Source organism: Prionailurus viverrinus, chromosome D4, assembly GCF_022837055.1.
Source record: "Prionailurus viverrinus isolate Anna chromosome D4, UM_Priviv_1.0, whole genome shotgun sequence".
In the NCBI taxonomy this organism is placed as follows: Eukaryota; Metazoa; Chordata; class Mammalia; order Carnivora; family Felidae; genus Prionailurus; species Prionailurus viverrinus.
The window spans coordinates 78,940,896-78,957,152 of NC_062573.1; the positions used below are offsets into that span (position 1 = coordinate 78,940,896).

The window sequence follows — 16,257 nt, forward strand, 5'->3', positions numbered from 1 at the left end:
CTCTGCTTCTTTATTCCACCCAAGGGAGCTACAGCATCGTGCGTGCCTAACGTGTGAGAACAAAGGTGTCAGTACATCATGTTTGTAACGTGGTAGGGTCTACAGGGCCACCCTCTACTAACTCTTAACAGTCACGTTCTGAACAGAGTACTGTGCTTAATATTCCCCAGAAGGTGCCCTCTGGGTTCTTAGTTGATCCTGTGACTGAAATACTTTTTATGCTTCCTAAACTTTTTTTTTTCCCTGTTCCCACCCCACAACTGCTTTGACCTGAAATAGGGGTCTAATTTGCCTTCTGTCAATTGTATATGCGCGCCTTTTCCCCCCTTCCCCTAGGTTTCTTTAGGTAGCTTCCTCAGGGCGTTAGGGGGAAAGAGCACCTTGGTTCACTTTTGCAAAAGTGATGGAAAGTCGCTGAACAGAAATTTAGGTTAACAGAGGCTCCGCACACTTGCCCTTAATGGCCAGCATTGCCCATTTCAGTCTCCAGCACCCTGGTGCCTGACGAACGAGTGAAGAAATGAGGGTCCACTGAACTAATAGGACATCAATCAATTGCACCACAGTGACAAAGAAAAAAGAAAAAGCCAGCATGATAAAAACAAAAAACAAAACCCTTTTAGATCAATTCATCTCTCTCCTTGAATATTTGAGGCATTTGTTAACAAAACTATGAAGTTTGTGGATAGGTATGTCTTCTATACAGGTGTATTCTCACATCCTGGGTATTTCCTTAATAACACATGAATGAATAAGAATTTTTGGAAAGGCTTCTAGTCACTAGTGAGGGCAAGACTGAACGTGCTACCTGTTGAAATGCTATAGGGTCTGAGGTCGGAAGGAAAGCCAGCAAGATTTCTCTGGTATTGTGTGCTGTGTGTGAAGGTGATGGGAACATGTATGAACCTGCAGTTGGGTTTGTTTTGTTTTGTGTAATGTTTACAGAGTTTATTCCCCCCATCCCGGGACTTTTTTTTTTTATTGTTGTAAAAAACACATGTGAAATGTGCTACCTTGACCTGTCTAAGTGTACATTTTAGCAAATTTGCTGTGCATTCATCACCGGGAGATGCTGCAGAATGTTTTCATCATCCCAAACCAAAATTCTGTACTCATTAATCAATAACTCCACACTTTCCCCAACATTCATTGCCTTGTGACCTCTCTTCTTCTTCCTCATGTAAGTTGAATCCCACAGTTACCTGTCCTTTGGTGTCCAGCTTATTTTACCTGGGGAGTTTGATTTCATGCCTAGTGATCTAACAGGTTGCTTTCGGGGATGGTAATGATCAAAAACTTTAAATGGCCCCAGGAGCACCTGGGTGGCTCGGTCGGTTAAGCGGCTGACTCTTGATGTTGACTCAGGTCATAATCTCTCAGTTTGTGAGTTCAAGCCCCTTTTGGGCTCTGTGCTGACAGTGCGGAGCCTGCTTGGAATTCTCTAGCCCTCTCTCTCTTCTACCCCTACCCCACTTGTAGTCTCACTCTCTCTCTCAAAATAAATAAATAAACTTAAAAACAAACACACAAACAAAAACCTTAAAATGGTCCACGGCCCCGAGTCCAAAATTCTGTATCCAGAAGTGCCGTGGTCTTTATTAAACCAAGTGGCTGAAATGGGCTGGCATTTTTAGTAGGAGTTCCGGAACTCCATGTTCAATTTGTTGCTGTTATTAAAGATGCCTATTGTAAGAAAATTTCCCGTGAAATCTTCAAGTTTCTTTAAAAATCCACTTTTTGTTTTGTTTTGTTTTGTTTTGTTTTGTTTTGGTCATTGCTGCCGCTGGCGTCATTACCTGTCTTACTGGCTTTCAGGGTCTCTGCAGGGCGTGAGGGAGGTTTAGCCTCCCCTAATATTAGAATCAAGTTTAGCAGCCCGTGAGTGGTCTCCAGGAAACACTCCTATTGATATGTAATTGTCCTAACCGCTTGCCTTAATGCTCAGCCCTCAATCTGTAACCCCACCCCCACCCAGGCAGCATCTAGGGTCCTCTTTGGGACCCTAATTCAAGTTCCTAAGGGAGGAGGACCCGCCAAGAGAGCCAGAGCCCTTGTCCGTAGGCAGAAATGTGGTATTTAAACAGCAGAGCTGGGTATGAGAATACTGGATCTCCCATTTCCTATCCAAGACATTTCCCATGCATTGTCTTGATGTCTTTAGAATTACTCCTTTTGATTTTTCCTAAGATGGTCTGTTCCGCTGCTGGGTCTGTGCCCCTCTGTGTGGTGGGCTTAGAGATACCGGGGCGGAAAAAGGCGACCACAGTGAAACAATGCCTCCTACTTGCTTGTGGCTTTTGTTCCCTTGTCTCTGTTTACCTATTCCCGGGCATGGATCCCTTCTGTTCCGCCGGGTAGGGTTGTGAAGTCCCGTATTCACAGCACCCCCTTGCAGCGCGGGGAGAGGAGAGCAGGGATAATGCCCACTCTGCCGACCGTCTCTCTTGCCCTAAAAGACACGGCATGTGTCGGGATGACAGGGGCACCACCAGACCCACGTGTGGTGACTGATTCCTCAGTCGAGTCTGCCATGTGCCTTGCAGGCTGCAAAAAGTGTTTGCTCGGAAACCGCTTACCCTGCAGGACTGGCTCCTGCATTTTGTTATCAGAACCTACATGCTGCTTTCTTAAGAGCTAATTGAAGAAGGAGCCAGTCTTTATCCGGTTCTGGTGTTGTGAAAATGTATTCTTAAAAAAAAAAAAAAAAAGAAGAAGAAGAAGAAGAAGAAGAAGAAAGAAAGAAAGAAACAGAAAGAAAGAGAAAGAAAGGTGGGGGGGAGAAAAGGTTGCCATCCAGTGGAGGAAGGAGTAATTCCCAGCTTCATTCAGGAAAAACACAGGCTGGAATATGCTTAACTATTTTAACTTGGCTGGGGATTTTTATCACCAGAAGGGTTTTTTTTTTTTTTTTTAGTGACATTCGGAGCCAAATGGGTGCAGTGTGCCTTTAAGGAAAGAAGTGCCTCACCAAACTTCGCCGTAGTTGTATCTCACCGTTCGGAGAGGGAAGGAAAGTGTTAATTTCTTATTTGTACACTTTTTTTTCCCCCGACTTCCTTCCTATTCACTTCATTAAGTCTAGAGGCAGTTCAGCATGGGAGCCGTCTGTATGTTGAATTAGGGCTCGCACTCTTGCCCAACACGTCACCAGTCGGAAACTGGGGGTTTGCTTCTGTGATTTATTTCATTATTGTGCTGGTAAAAGGTTTGGAAGGGCATTCTTTTCGGGGTAGTACTTTAGCATTGTGTAGCAAGTTTTTTTTTTTTTTTTCGTGGCACCCCCCCCCCCTCGCCTAGCACTGAGTTGAGTCTGTTGAGCCAGTGTAATAAATAATTTTTTTAAATAAAAGAACAGTTTTAAATTTCCATGAATAATTTTACTTACATGCAGGAGTAATCTTACTCCACTTCTTTAAGTGCGAAAAGCACTGGGAAATATTTAGTGAATTGATTTCCATTAGAAAAAGACCCTTAGAAATCCCTGAACATACAGTACTGCATATGGATGTGTTTGGGGTCTTTGGGGAGGAGGGAAGATGTTTTGTAGCTGACGGCATTCCTGCATAAAACCTTAATTTAAGGGGAATAATGGTCAGTACTTTGTGTGTTTCCTTGTGATTCCAAAAATCTAAATTTAATAAGAATCTGCACGTATGAGCAATTGCAATAAACATTGTTTCATTAGTTCCTTTTTGCTATTTGTTTTCGCTTCTTAGCTATTCCCAGATTTAGAGATTGATAAATCCAAATATCATAAGCTTATGCTTTGTTCCGTTTTTTCCCCCCCCAAAATTAAGGGGAGGGGGTGAGAGTAGAAATATCCTTTTCACAACTTCCCCCTCTTCATGGATCCCACTGAAAAGAAAAACAATGAAAAATTTTACAGCACGAAACTGAAAGGGAAGTATCACAGTTGTTCGGGATTTTCTTTAAAGAGAAGAATGACATTGTATTAAAATGTTTGAACTTGGGAAACATGCACATTGCTTTTACCGACATGCATTTAATGAAAAAAAATTCTTTTATCCAAAAAAAAAAAAAAAGATCATCTGAGATTGCTCCAAAAACATGCAGCCTGTTTTTTTTTAAAGGCACTAAAATGAGGTTTAAGATACCAAAAAAAGAAAAAGAAAAGCTTAAACTGTTTTAATTTTTTTTTAATAAAATTGAATATTAATTTGTTTCCTTACTGGCTTAATTGTTAAAATGAGAGTAAGAATCAGAAACCATCTGAGCTAAAAAATCTCTAATTCTGCTTCCTGGAATAATAAGGGGGGAAAAAATATGATAAGTAGTTGTCAATATTAAAACAGGCTGAAGGAGGAAGGCTTCGGGCCTTGTAGTAGGTAGAATGAAACAGCAGATTTGAGTATCCACAATCCTTTCAGTATTAAATTTTCAGTAAAATAAAATTACTTGTATATGAAAACATAGCCTTTCCCCAGCTCTCTTTTTTTTCCTGATCAGCTGATGAAGAGACTAGCAGCTCGCTGCTTTGCTGGCTTGTTAATTTTATCCCCACTAACTGTGATTTCCGATAGCCGGCCTGCCGATAGTGGTAAGGTAAATATCCTTTTTCGTTGCCGTCTTGAAGATTCAGTAGAACTACATCCCAGGCATGTGTAGGTGTGTAACACATCAAAAGCCGGTGTTCTCCGTATTTCTGTGTGCAACTGGGTGCTTGAGGAGAGCATTACCATTAACTGTTGACAGCCTTGCATGCTGTATTTATTATTAGCATGTTCAGTCCCCAACATTTGCGGGACAATTTCCTTTTCTTAATCTTCGCTTAGCTGCAGTGTGTTTAGCTGTATAGTTTGGGTGTCCTGCTTTTAGGCAAATGAATATTAATGAAATAATGTGGAAGCTTTTTTTTTTTCTCTCTCTCTCTTTTTTTTTTTTTTCTTTTTCCTCATAACTCATCAGATCTCGCCTCCTTCATAGTGGTTATCTGAACACTGTAGGATCGTGATGGAAATTGTCTTTTGATTATTAAGGCCTAGCCTCAGACTGTCCCTTAGGATTCTGTCTGTGTGCATGTTGCTTCTTCGGGTTTGCACATTGGAAGATGCATAGAAAACATTCTTTTAATCCCACTAGCATTTTTAACATGCCAGGTTGTTTTGTGTTCTGCACCAGGTTTTCTTCATAAAACCTTTCTTTTTCAGGAGGCATTGTACACAAGTGAAAGAAATTATGTCTGAGCTGTAATCACTCTTTATATTGATTGTTATACTCACATGATCATAAATATTAGCCATGTTTGGTGCTGTGGAGAAATGAAGGTAATTGCTTTATGATTAGGGCTCTTTCAGCTACGAGAAAGGATTGATTAGCATTTGCATACTGGAAGCAATATTGAGAGCCAGGAGGAACAAATAACAACATCAGTTTATTTTGTGTGAGAAAGCAATCTTGAAATGCAATTTAAAGGTCTTTAAAAAATTTTTTTCTTTTTCATGGTCAAATTTTCTTTTATCTGTTTTGTTTCGTTTTTTTTTTTTTTTTCATTGCAGTTTTTCTTTATTTTTCTTAAGTTTTGAGATTTACCAGGGGGATAAAAAAAAAAAAGTTTAAACTTCTGGGTCTGTCACATGGATCTTTTAGCCATTTACGAACAGGTTTCTTTTATACCTGGTTGTTTTTATAGCTATTTTATTATCTCTCTGCATTAGTGCTGCTGGCTCTGGTTTAAAGCAAGCGTTTGCAGGTAATTGGAAAAAAGTGTTTGTTGTCTGTGAGTGTGTGTGTTCTTTATCAGATGATTTAAGTGCATTTACCAAGGAATGTGGCTTTGTACTTCCTGTTTCCTTGTTTACTAATTGCTACGTTAGAACAAAATCTGGATGGAATAGGGATTTATGTCGTGAATCATGAGTAAATTGATGTAAAAGCCCAGAGAAGGGTCAGAGCTTATATGATCGTAAGGATGTATTCTTAGAGGAATTTTTTTCTTCACCCACCTCTTTTTTGGTTTTGTTTTGTTTCTGTTTTACCTTTCCCCCCTTTTATAGTAGTAGAACAATTCAGGTCTTTTTCTTATATTGAGCTAAAATTTCATTTGGATTCAGCTACCTTTCAGACACTTCACATGTGTCGCCCTTTTTGTATTTGTCATTTCTTCTTACTATTAGTGTTTCCTGCCCTCGCTGTATTTTGTTCCCAGATTAGACTTGGCTTAAAGAATTATTTTATCCAATATGGCGGTTTTCCCTCTTCTTACTTGACTGATTACTGTTAACTTGTATTTTTAATCTTATTTTTGTTAGTTTTACTTGATTCTCATCACTCACCTTGGCTTTTTAAAATTTTCTTGATTAATCTCTTGTCTTGAATTTTCCTCCTTCATTCCCTACTACAACAGGCCATCGAAGACGGCAATTTGGAAGAAATGGAAGAGGAGGTACGGCTCAAGAAGCGGAAAAGACGAAGAAATGTGGATAAAGATCCCGCCAAAGAAGACGTGGAAAAGGCTAAGAAGAGAAGAGGCCGCCCTCCAGCCGAGAAACTATCCCCCAATCCCCCCAAACTGACCAAGCAGATGAACGCAATCATTGATACCGTAATAAACTACAAAGACAGGTGAGTGTTTCACTCCTACAGCTTGCTCCCCTCCACGGAGACAGAGTTGATACTCACTACCGAGCAAGATGTATTTTAAGGCATGCGCTGGGTCGTAAGGTTCTTTCTGCTTTGTGTTTCATGGCTTTTGCCCAAAGGTGTCAGAAACCTCGTCGTACCATTTTCACAATGGCTGCCATTGCTGTTTTGTGTGCTGTTTTCCCAGGCATTGTTGAGGATATTTGACAATAGTGTAGGTGACAAAAATTAAAAAGACAGTCTAAACTGGAGGAGTCAGGACTACCATCCTGTTTGTAGAAGGACTGGAATGACATCGTGAAATTGTACTTTTGGGCTGAGTTGTTTGGGAAAGAAGAATCCTAGCATACTTAAGGTAAATATTTCGTGTCGCGACTCTGTCGAAAACCAAAGAGGTGCTTCGTCAGCAATACCATTCCTTCTTTCCTTCCAACACACTTGTATTTCTGAGCCCTCGTTTGAGCAACATCTCCTCCTTCCTAATGACACTGCATAGACCGCATGGTTTTCTGGCAGATGTACCTCGTTTTCGCAGACCTTTTCAGTGTGAGTGTGGAGAAACACACGTGGCACGTTATCATCCTCAGACCTGTGTCGGTCAGCCCGACACAGTCGATAAACTAGTTGGGCTACATTTTGGTGAGTTGTTTTTGGTTTCTGCTTGATAATCATGTGATGCAGTTTTCATAGAAAGATCACATCTCGTTCCAGTTGAAAAGTTGATAGGAAACAAAAGAATTAAACGCTGTATTTCTCGCAGTTGCACAGCGGCATTTAATCCGGTTTGGGTTATTTTTTTATTTTTATTTTCTTACAGTAGTGTTGCTCCGTACACCCAGGAATGTTTAACACACATAACCACGTTGTGATTTTAGCTTTTCTTTGCGACTTTAGTGCTCGTTTTCTATCAGGAAGAAACCTCCTAATAAAGATGAAGTCGTGTGACCAGGAAGAAACTTTCCACTGAGAGGTTCTATTGTTGGGTCTTCGTTACATTATCTGTAAGGAGTTTCCAGAAATGGTGACAAGTGGTAGCACGAGGTGTGTGTGGAAGAGTCAGAATTTCCTGCCCTTCTTTGTGTTGCAGAGTTTTTAGGTTCTCTGCTTACTGTTTTTACTACTTGTCTTTGTTGTTGTTGTTCTTTTTTTCAAGTGCATCCCCTTGCATATTTCACATGTGGCAACAAAGAGCAGCCCCATTATATTGGGTTTGGAGAGGCCACTCATTGACACAGGGGGCTGACAGCCATCCAGAAGGGAAGATTGGCCCACCAGTCCGTTCTTTGACCAGAGCAAACGGGCACACGCTTCCTCGTAAGCCAAGAATCAGTAACTGTGTCAGGTTTCTGTTCGCCCCCAGCCCTCCTGGAAGATATGCCACAGGCAGGAACGGTTTCCGGGAAACCAGCTTGGACAATGACGCCTTATTTTATCAGCCCTTGGTGAAAAAAAAATAATAATAATAATAATAATAACAATAATAATAAAATAAGTAGAGAGGATCACCCTGCATAAGCCTCCAACTTCTCTGCCTTTGTCTCAGGAGAGCAGAGCGCGACATCTGTTACTCTGACCAGGTGCGCCTTGGTATTTGACAGGCATCTTGCTCATAACCTGCTGAGTGGAGTCTGGGGCGGCAGGAGCACTGCGCAGAGCCGAGAAGAGGTTTAGGAGCTAGGCCTTTTATTCCAGGTGACGTCTAGCTCCTCCTTTAACGGTGCAAAAGAGGTCACCAGCTGGTGGACCACAAAGTGCCCACAGCCTGATTAATTTCATGATTCGTGTTGTTGGGTGGGGGATGGGGAGAAAGCAAACACATAAAACCCGGAGAGACTTCTTATAAACTTCAGGTGTTCTCCGTCCTTTTAGAAAAACCTAAAAATCATGCAGCGTTGTACCCAAGTTTCCCCAAGGTGATAACGGGTAGGAGTGAGGAGATGGCTCCCCACCGCCCCCCCCACGGGCTCTCCTGCTCCAGCTTGCCGCAGCCCCCCCCCCCCGACCCGTCACCCTGCTAAATCATCCTTCTAGTGTGGGGTGCCACTTACTATTTATCATCGTGCTTTCCCGCCCGGCCCACTTGACTCATTTATATCACCTGCTGGCTCCATAGGCTTCTGGGTGTTGCGCTTCCTGGCATAGATAGCTATGGGCTGACTCCTTTCCTAGAAACCACCACAGAAGAGGAGGTTAGATCCCTTGCGCCTCAGCTGAGCACAGCACCGTTGCTGATACATAAGCTCTTACGTGGGTTCAGCTTACCTGTGTTTGAATCTTAACTCCAGCATTTATCTACTACCTGTGGGGCGCTCAGGCGACTTCCCTAACCCCTCTGAGCCTCACTTTCGCCATCCACAAAATGGAATGATTACCGTACCTGCCTCCAGAGGCGTCAGGCGAGTTGGAGGAGTTAATGCAGGCCAAGCTTGCTTGCTGAGTTGTTTAATTATTAATAATCAGCCTTTCAGACTACTTTTAGCTCATCAGGTGGGTAAATGGAGCTCTGAGCACTTGAAAGTAAGCGTCCTTGCTGATACGTTTTCTATCCTTTCTGTCCCCTCACACCCTCCAAAAACGGAAAACACAGTTTCACTGGGACTGATTATCGAACATGTCTTTGGTTGTATTGTAGGGAAAGAATATTTAAATATTGTAGCATTCAGACACCCAGTACTTTTTTCCTCCTGTTTTCTCTGGTTTCAATGTATTTATTTAACTCTTCCTTGCAAAGTACCCTCTTAAGGCCGGTTCTGTTAGCCCCCACATTTAGGTCTGTTCTGGAGAGTATGGGCCCCTTTCCCATTGCCGCATGTTTCATGTATATTTCGTGTTAGTAGTCTAGAAAAAAAAAGCACTTATTGTGAATATTTCTGTGTTTTATTTCTCTTCCCAAACTTGGTGCTCAAGTAGGAGGTGCTCAAATTAGGAGGGCCTTAATTGGATACATTGTTATATTTTTGTTGGTTTTAGAAAAATACTGCTGGGAAATGTACCTACCACTCCATGTGCTGAGATTTTTGTGGTTAAAGTCAGCTACTAATATAGTAACTCAGCCTACCTGTGCAAGAAATACCACCTGTACTAACTTCCCTCCCCTTACCTCAAGTGTTAGGGTTCTGACAGTTGTACAGATTAGCGGTGTATTAGATAAGAATTGCCATCTATATTTAACTGATATATAAGAATTAATTAGCTCTCATGAGACAGTTTTTTCAAAGTTCTTGCATGATTCTGGGACAGATGTATCTTTCTTTTTTATGAAGAACTAGGATAATTTAAGCATCTATTTATTGCCTTTGTTTTCAGTGCCAGGCTTTTTTTTTTTTTTTTTAAGGAGGATACTTTTTAAAATGTGACCCCAAAGAGCCAGTAATTTTGTGTGTTTCACAAATGTAAAATCTTTCTGCAGTAATTGCTATTTAAAGTTAGAACTGGTCAGCTATAGCTCATTCCTACTATTTTCATTCCCCAAATCAAGTAGTGTTAGAAGGCTTTGTTTTGACTTGTTATGATAAGCCTTGTTTTCTGTTTCTATCAGAGGCTTTTAAGAATCCTGTTCTAACGTTATGTACTATTTAACCTAAGATGCTATTCCTTTAGAAAAAGGATCCATCCCAGTTTGCATCCTTACCCTTTAAAGTTACCCCTGGGATGAGATCTAGACTAAGATAGTGAAGGGTAGGGGCTGGGAGGGAGAGCCATCCCGAGTCTAGAGACGTGGCTCGTAATTACTTGGATAATGGAAAGATCTAGAGGGATTCGGGGTCCTCGCTCTCCCTGGCTCACCTTCCCACAACTCAGATGTGCCCCCCTCACCATCTTTGACAGACTGCCATCCAGCAGTTATGGACCCTCCCGAGAGTTAGTGCGCTGTGTCAGGGGGCAGTTAACGACACTGACGTGCAGCTGTAAGCACAACAATCCTTTCCTATAGGATTCAGCCCTTCTGACTTCTGGGTGTTCTACTTGGACGTTCAGAGAGTATGTCCGTCCGCATTCCGAGCAGTGTCCTTTGGGCACGGCTATCCACCTCAGGCCATTCTCCTTGAGGCTGACACACCTCCCTTTGCTCTCAGAGTGCTGTCTAGACCTACACCATCCTGGTCCCCTTCCTTAGGCACATCTTACTTTCTTAGTGTCCCATTTAGAATAGGGCACCCATACCTCCAAAGGTATTCTGATGGCTAATTGCGGGGCAGTGAGCTTCCCTGGTCTGGATACCAAAATTCTGTTACCCTGCCTCAAGAGTGTCTTAACTTCTTCCAACAGCTCTGACACATGAACATGGGAAAGCTCCCCGGCCCCAAAACGTGTAGAAAGCTCTTTCTTCCCTTGAATATTGCCAAGGTTAGACGTCAACTAAGCGCTTGATTTTTTTGAACCTGTATCTACCGACTTCATTCTTTCCCTTATGCAGCTCCATTTAACAGATTCTTGTCCCGTTTTTCCAGTCTACTATTATAACATCATTTTTATGCCTTTGTAGAAAATCATGTTTCCTTGTGTAAATCATTTCGGGTTTTTTGTTTTGTGGGTTTTTTTTTTTTTGTATTTTTGTTTTGTTGTTTTTTTTCCATCAGATTTGCTATAAGCTGTCTAAAAGGCAAAGGACAGATCTCTGTCATGTGCACCTGAAAATCACTTCAGGTTGACATAAATGTATTAACCATTAATCCTTTTTTTTTTTCTAAAAATATATTTTTTAATGTTTGAGAGAGAGAGAGAGAGAGAAACAAAACACAAGCGGGGAGGGGCAGAGAGAGAGGGAGACACAGAATCCGAAGCAGGCTCCGAGCTGTCAGCACAGAGCCTGACGCGGGGCTTGAACTCATGAACTGCGAGATCATTACCTGAGCCAAAGTTGGACACTTAACTGACTGAGCCACCCAGGAGCCCCTAAACAGCAATCCTTAAAGTTGATTAGCCGTCTGTAGTGTCACAGGACTGCACCATCATGTCCCCCACTCTGTCCTTTCTCAAGGTTATCAAGAAAGGTTGAAGCCAAGAGATACCACAATTGTGGCCTCTCCAATCTATCCACTTAGAAACCCCGCCGAAAGAATAAAATGAGGTTAGCTTGCCATGGCTTTTTCTAAGAGACCCCCTACTAGTACTTAAATGATATTATTTATCTTCTCTAAATAGCCCCGTGGCATCTGAATAATTTCCTCTAACTTTTTATGGAGGGTCCTCATCAAGCTTAGCAATCTCAAGTCTCCTTGTTCATTTTGACATGGGAACGCTGGCTCTTATCTCTCATCTTCTGACTCCACTTCTGTTCGTTGTGATTTCTTAAACGTTACTAGAAGCAATCTGCACAGTGCTTCAGGATGTAATTAGTTTGCAACTGGATACTTGAACTCACGTGAAGCGCCTTCTTACGCCTGGTCGACAGTCCTGTCCGTCGGTGGCTTTTGTTCAACGTTTATTGCGCCTGACTTTTCAAATCTGAGCATTGTCCTCATCCCTGAAGAATCTGGAAATGGAAGGTGAGGTTGTGTCCTCTCTTCCCTCCCTGACAATTGTCTGAAGACTGTGGCAGGAGCGTTCTACGATGACCCGCCTCGCTGTCTGCAGAGGGTTGGGACTTGACGTCCAGCTTTGCGGACGGACACAGGGAAGAAGTGGGCGAGGCGGAAGAAACCTGCCTGGCTGGTCTGATGGGTGGACACAACCCTGGCCCACAGTGAGGTGATGGGGGTAGGGCTGGTGACCGCTGGGCTGCTTCCTCCCTGGCCCTGTTGAGGCTCCGCTGTCCTCCCTAAAGACGGACTGTCATCTTCTTGACCTGAATTTGCAGAATCCTTCCTGATGGGTCTGAGAGCGGTGGAAGGTCTTGGCTTGTTCTGAATTTCAGGTCACATTGTAGAAAATCATTTATTCATCCCGGAAATATTTATGGCATCCCTCCTGTATTTCCAGCCCTGTACTGCAGAACAGGGCCAGAGGGTAAAAAGCCAAAAAACAAAACAAAAACAAAAAAACTCATAGTACTCCCCCCCTCTTGCTCACGGTGCATGCATTGGAGGAGGTAGACAGTCTTCCTTCCAGGAAGGAGGTGGCCAGCCAGGAGAATTCAGGGAAGCAGGGGGTCATGTGAGCCTCTTACACGAGGGCACGATGACATTAGTTCTTGTGTAGGGTCACTTTTTAGAAGAACAAAAAACTATCATTATAAAGACATTTAACCTGGGAAAGGAGAGCCAGTGTGCCATTCCTTTACATTTCAGCTCCTTTCCAAGGACAGGGTAGACCGCAAGCCTTAGGACTAAAAGTACCGTTTAATTCCTTTACATGCTGAAGTTGGGTGTGGCATAGCCCTCAAGTTGAGTAAGGCCGAGCTGCTGGTTTTGAAGGTCCCCATCTCATCAATCCATTCTCCAGAAGGGATGGGCTCTCGTTAAAAAAAAGAAGAGAGAGAGAGAGAGAGAGAAGAAAGAAAGAAAGAAAGAAAGAAAGAAAGAGAAAGAAAGAAAGAAAGTAAGTTAGTTGCCTGGTTTTGAGGTTTTCTCTCAAGTGCTTGACCTGATGTGCATTTACTGTGTGTGTGTCGGTGGGGGGGGGGGGGGGGGGGGGGGCTGGGGGGAGGTGCTTCCCACACTGATCACCCTCCAGAGACTTCGATCCAGGGCGGGCTGTTCACACCACTATTGGGATTGTCTCACCAACACAGATTTGTAGTAACAGTATTTTTATTTATTTATTTTTTATTTATTTTTTTTTTTAATTTTTTTTTCAACGTTTATTTATTTTTGGGACAGAGAGAGACAGAGCATGAACGGGGGAGGGGCAGAGAGAGAGGGAGACACAGAATCGGAAACAGGCTCCAGGCTCTGAGCCATCAGCCCAGAGCCCGACGCAGGGCTCAAACTCACGGACTGCGAGATCGTGACCTGGCTGAAGTCGGATGATTAATCGACTGCGCCACCCAGGCGCCCCATCTTTTATTCTTTTTTATTTATTTATTTATTTTATTTATTTATTTATTTTTTTAATTTTTTTTTTTCAACGTTTATTTATTTTTGGGACAGAGAGAGACAGAGCATGAACGGGGGAGGGGCAGAGAGAGAGGGAGACACAGAATCGGAAACAGGCTCCAGGCTCTGAGCCATCAGCCCAGAGCCCGACGCAGGGCTCCAACTCACGGACCGCAAGATCGTGACCTGGCTGAAGTCGGACGCTTAACCGACTGCGCCACCCAGGTGCCCCTATAGTAACAGTATTTTTAAAGCCAAATCCGTGTCCCTGTACTCTTTTTTTGTGGTTGTTTGGGTATCGTGTACCTTTCTTCCTTCCCCCAAGGTGATCAGATGGCTGACCCGTGTAGATCTGTCCCCCTGCCCTCCTTATCCGAATCATCCGAAATGATCCTACAGGGACCTCTCTTGTTCAGAGCCTCGCATCTCCCGTGAACTGTAATCTTCGTTAGTTTCAGCTCGCAGCACCTTGCCCGTCGTCCTCTGAATTATTTACAGCATGTTCTGTAAAATGTCTGAGGGAGTATTTACCATTCCCAGGTTTCTCTGCCTTCCTAACGACATGTCCTGAGACCACGTGGTCTGGTTTTGGCTTCTGTATCCCCATGGTTAACATTACCATCAACCCAGTGTCCCAAATGAGCAGCACGAAAAGTGTTCCCAATTCTGTGCCTTTGTTCTGATACGCGCTCAGGTACAAAGTTCCTTTGACACGCACCCCAGCACCTCTCCCGGGTACTCCATCTTCCATCGCCCCACATGCTTCCTCACTAGGCCCTTACCGTGTCATGGGAGTCCCGGCCTGGGGCAGCTGTGTGCTGCCTGTGTCCCCTGCCTCCAATCTGTCCCTCATCCTGCCTTTCCGGGGCCTGTAGCTCACTGTCACACTGTCGTGTAACTTTGCATGGCTTCCCATTGCCTCCCCAAGTGTGATCAAACTTCTTAGTGCAGGGAAAGCTAGTCTTCCGTAGTCTGGCCTTAGTGACCTCCCAGCTTCGTTTGCCAACATGTCCCTTCCTGTTCTCCCTTTTATTTTAGACATTGCAGCTAATGCCCCCCCCCCCACCTTTTTTCCACTTCTTCTTGGTTTATGCTGTTCCCTTTGTGCGGTGCCTCATGCCCTCCGAAGAGTGGGAGTGGCTCTGAGAAGGGATTTTATGAGCGGCCACACGCAGCCTGCGGATGCTAGAGTAAGGTCTGGACAGGATGGAAGTTTTTTTTTTTCCTGCGATTTCTCACACCCGGCCACTGCTCTGGTTCCCGCCACATAAAGGACACCAGGGTAGCAGTTTCAGAGTTCTCAATGGAAGAGGCTTCTCTAGAGGCCCATAGAAGGGCCGGAGACCTCAGGTGGCCATTTATGGTCCTTTCCAGTCCAAATGACTGACTTGAAGAGAAGGGAGGTCTGGGAGGCGGAGCCAGCTACCTGGGTGGTGTGCAGAAATCAGGGCTGGCTGCTGCAGCAGCATGCAGTGTGCTATTCAGTTTCCACTCCAGCTTTCCGAGGTAAGTACTAGGCCCGTTTTATTTACACGTGAGGAGGTAGCTCGCCTCGGATGGTAAGAACACTCCGGTAAGGTCATGCTCCCCCACCCCCTGCAAATGCTGCCTGACTTCCCCCCGCTGCTTCTGGAGCAGTGCACGGAAGCTGCACCCTAATGCTCACATCAAACATGAGCAGAGGGAGCAGAAACCGGAGTAACAGGCATGTTCGCGTTTAAGAGAAGCAGGAAATGTCTCAGAGACGTCACGAAAAAGGTTTTTTCTTTTCTCTCCATTCCTCGAAAACTGTGTGTGTGTGTGTGTGTGTGTGTGTGTGTGTGTGTGTCAGAATGTGGTTCCACACATAACATTGTGTAGTTCCCCCCCCCCCCCCCCCAAAATCCTATGAGTCGACAATGCGGGCAGGTAAGCAGTCTGAGGCTTGGAGAAGTGACAGGAATCCCCCCAAGGTCACCCACCATAGGAGGAAGAGCCGGACTGGGACTCGAACCCAGGTCTTCTGACTCCAGTGTTCTTTCTACTCTACCGCAGGTGTAACGTGGAGAAGGTGCCCGGTAATTCTCAGTTGGAAATAGAAGGAAACAGGTCAGGATCTGTCTTGTATCCCCTTGTCTCTGAATACAGGTATCCGTCGGGACAGCAAACAGCCCATTGCTCCCCTAGCCTCCCGACCACACCCACTTGGGGTGGGAGACGGAGAGGCAGATATTCCAACCCCCCAGCCATGGCTTTTGAAGTTGTTTGTGCTGCGCTTAGGTTGGGGTGTGTCTGTCCTGTAAATGCCCTTCTTAGAAGGGCCGTCGGGAGCCGCCTGCCGGCCTGCCTGCCCACCTCCCCTCACAGATGGGTTTCTCTTGCTTCTCCCTCCCTCGGGCAGCTTCTGTCTTACATCCGTGGGCCTCCTCACTCCGTGCTGCCTTGCTGTAGAAGCTTCATGAACAGCCCGTCTGCTGCGTGGCTCTCCTGCAGGGTGTGAAGAAATGTGTGCGTGCACACAGTGTGTCTGACATTCTGGAGTTAACCTCAGTGTGCACGGGGTTTGCGCCCTGCCTGTGCCATCTGGGTGTGCCTGCCCCATGGTCCTAAGTGTCCCAAGCCAGTCTGTTAGACTTTTGCGTGCTTCTGCTGCTGCAGGTGGAAAACAGAACTGCTCTTTCTCGTAGGCATTTCCTGCGAA

The 16,257-nt window shown here is 44.3% G+C and overlaps 1 protein-coding gene across 8 annotated transcripts in view; it reads left to right on the top strand.

Moving 5' to 3' along the window:
• The window catches only part of SMARCA2 (SWI/SNF related, matrix associated, actin dependent regulator of chromatin, subfamily a, member 2), a 180,726-nt gene that overhangs the window by 136,054 nt on the left and 28,415 nt on the right, over positions 1 to 16,257 (top strand). For 6 of the 8 annotated variants that reach the window (XM_047831352.1, XM_047831354.1, XM_047831357.1 and 3 more), the window contains exons 28-29: positions 6,365 to 6,582; positions 15,612 to 15,665. In XM_047831352.1, coding sequence (XP_047687308.1) covers positions 6,365 to 6,582; positions 15,612 to 15,665 — 272 coding nt within the window. Of the gene's footprint in view, positions 1 to 2,914; positions 3,195 to 6,364; positions 6,583 to 15,611; positions 15,666 to 16,257 lie in introns of those variants that run through there. The other 2 variants (XM_047831359.1, XM_047831358.1) reach the window with 2 other exon arrangements.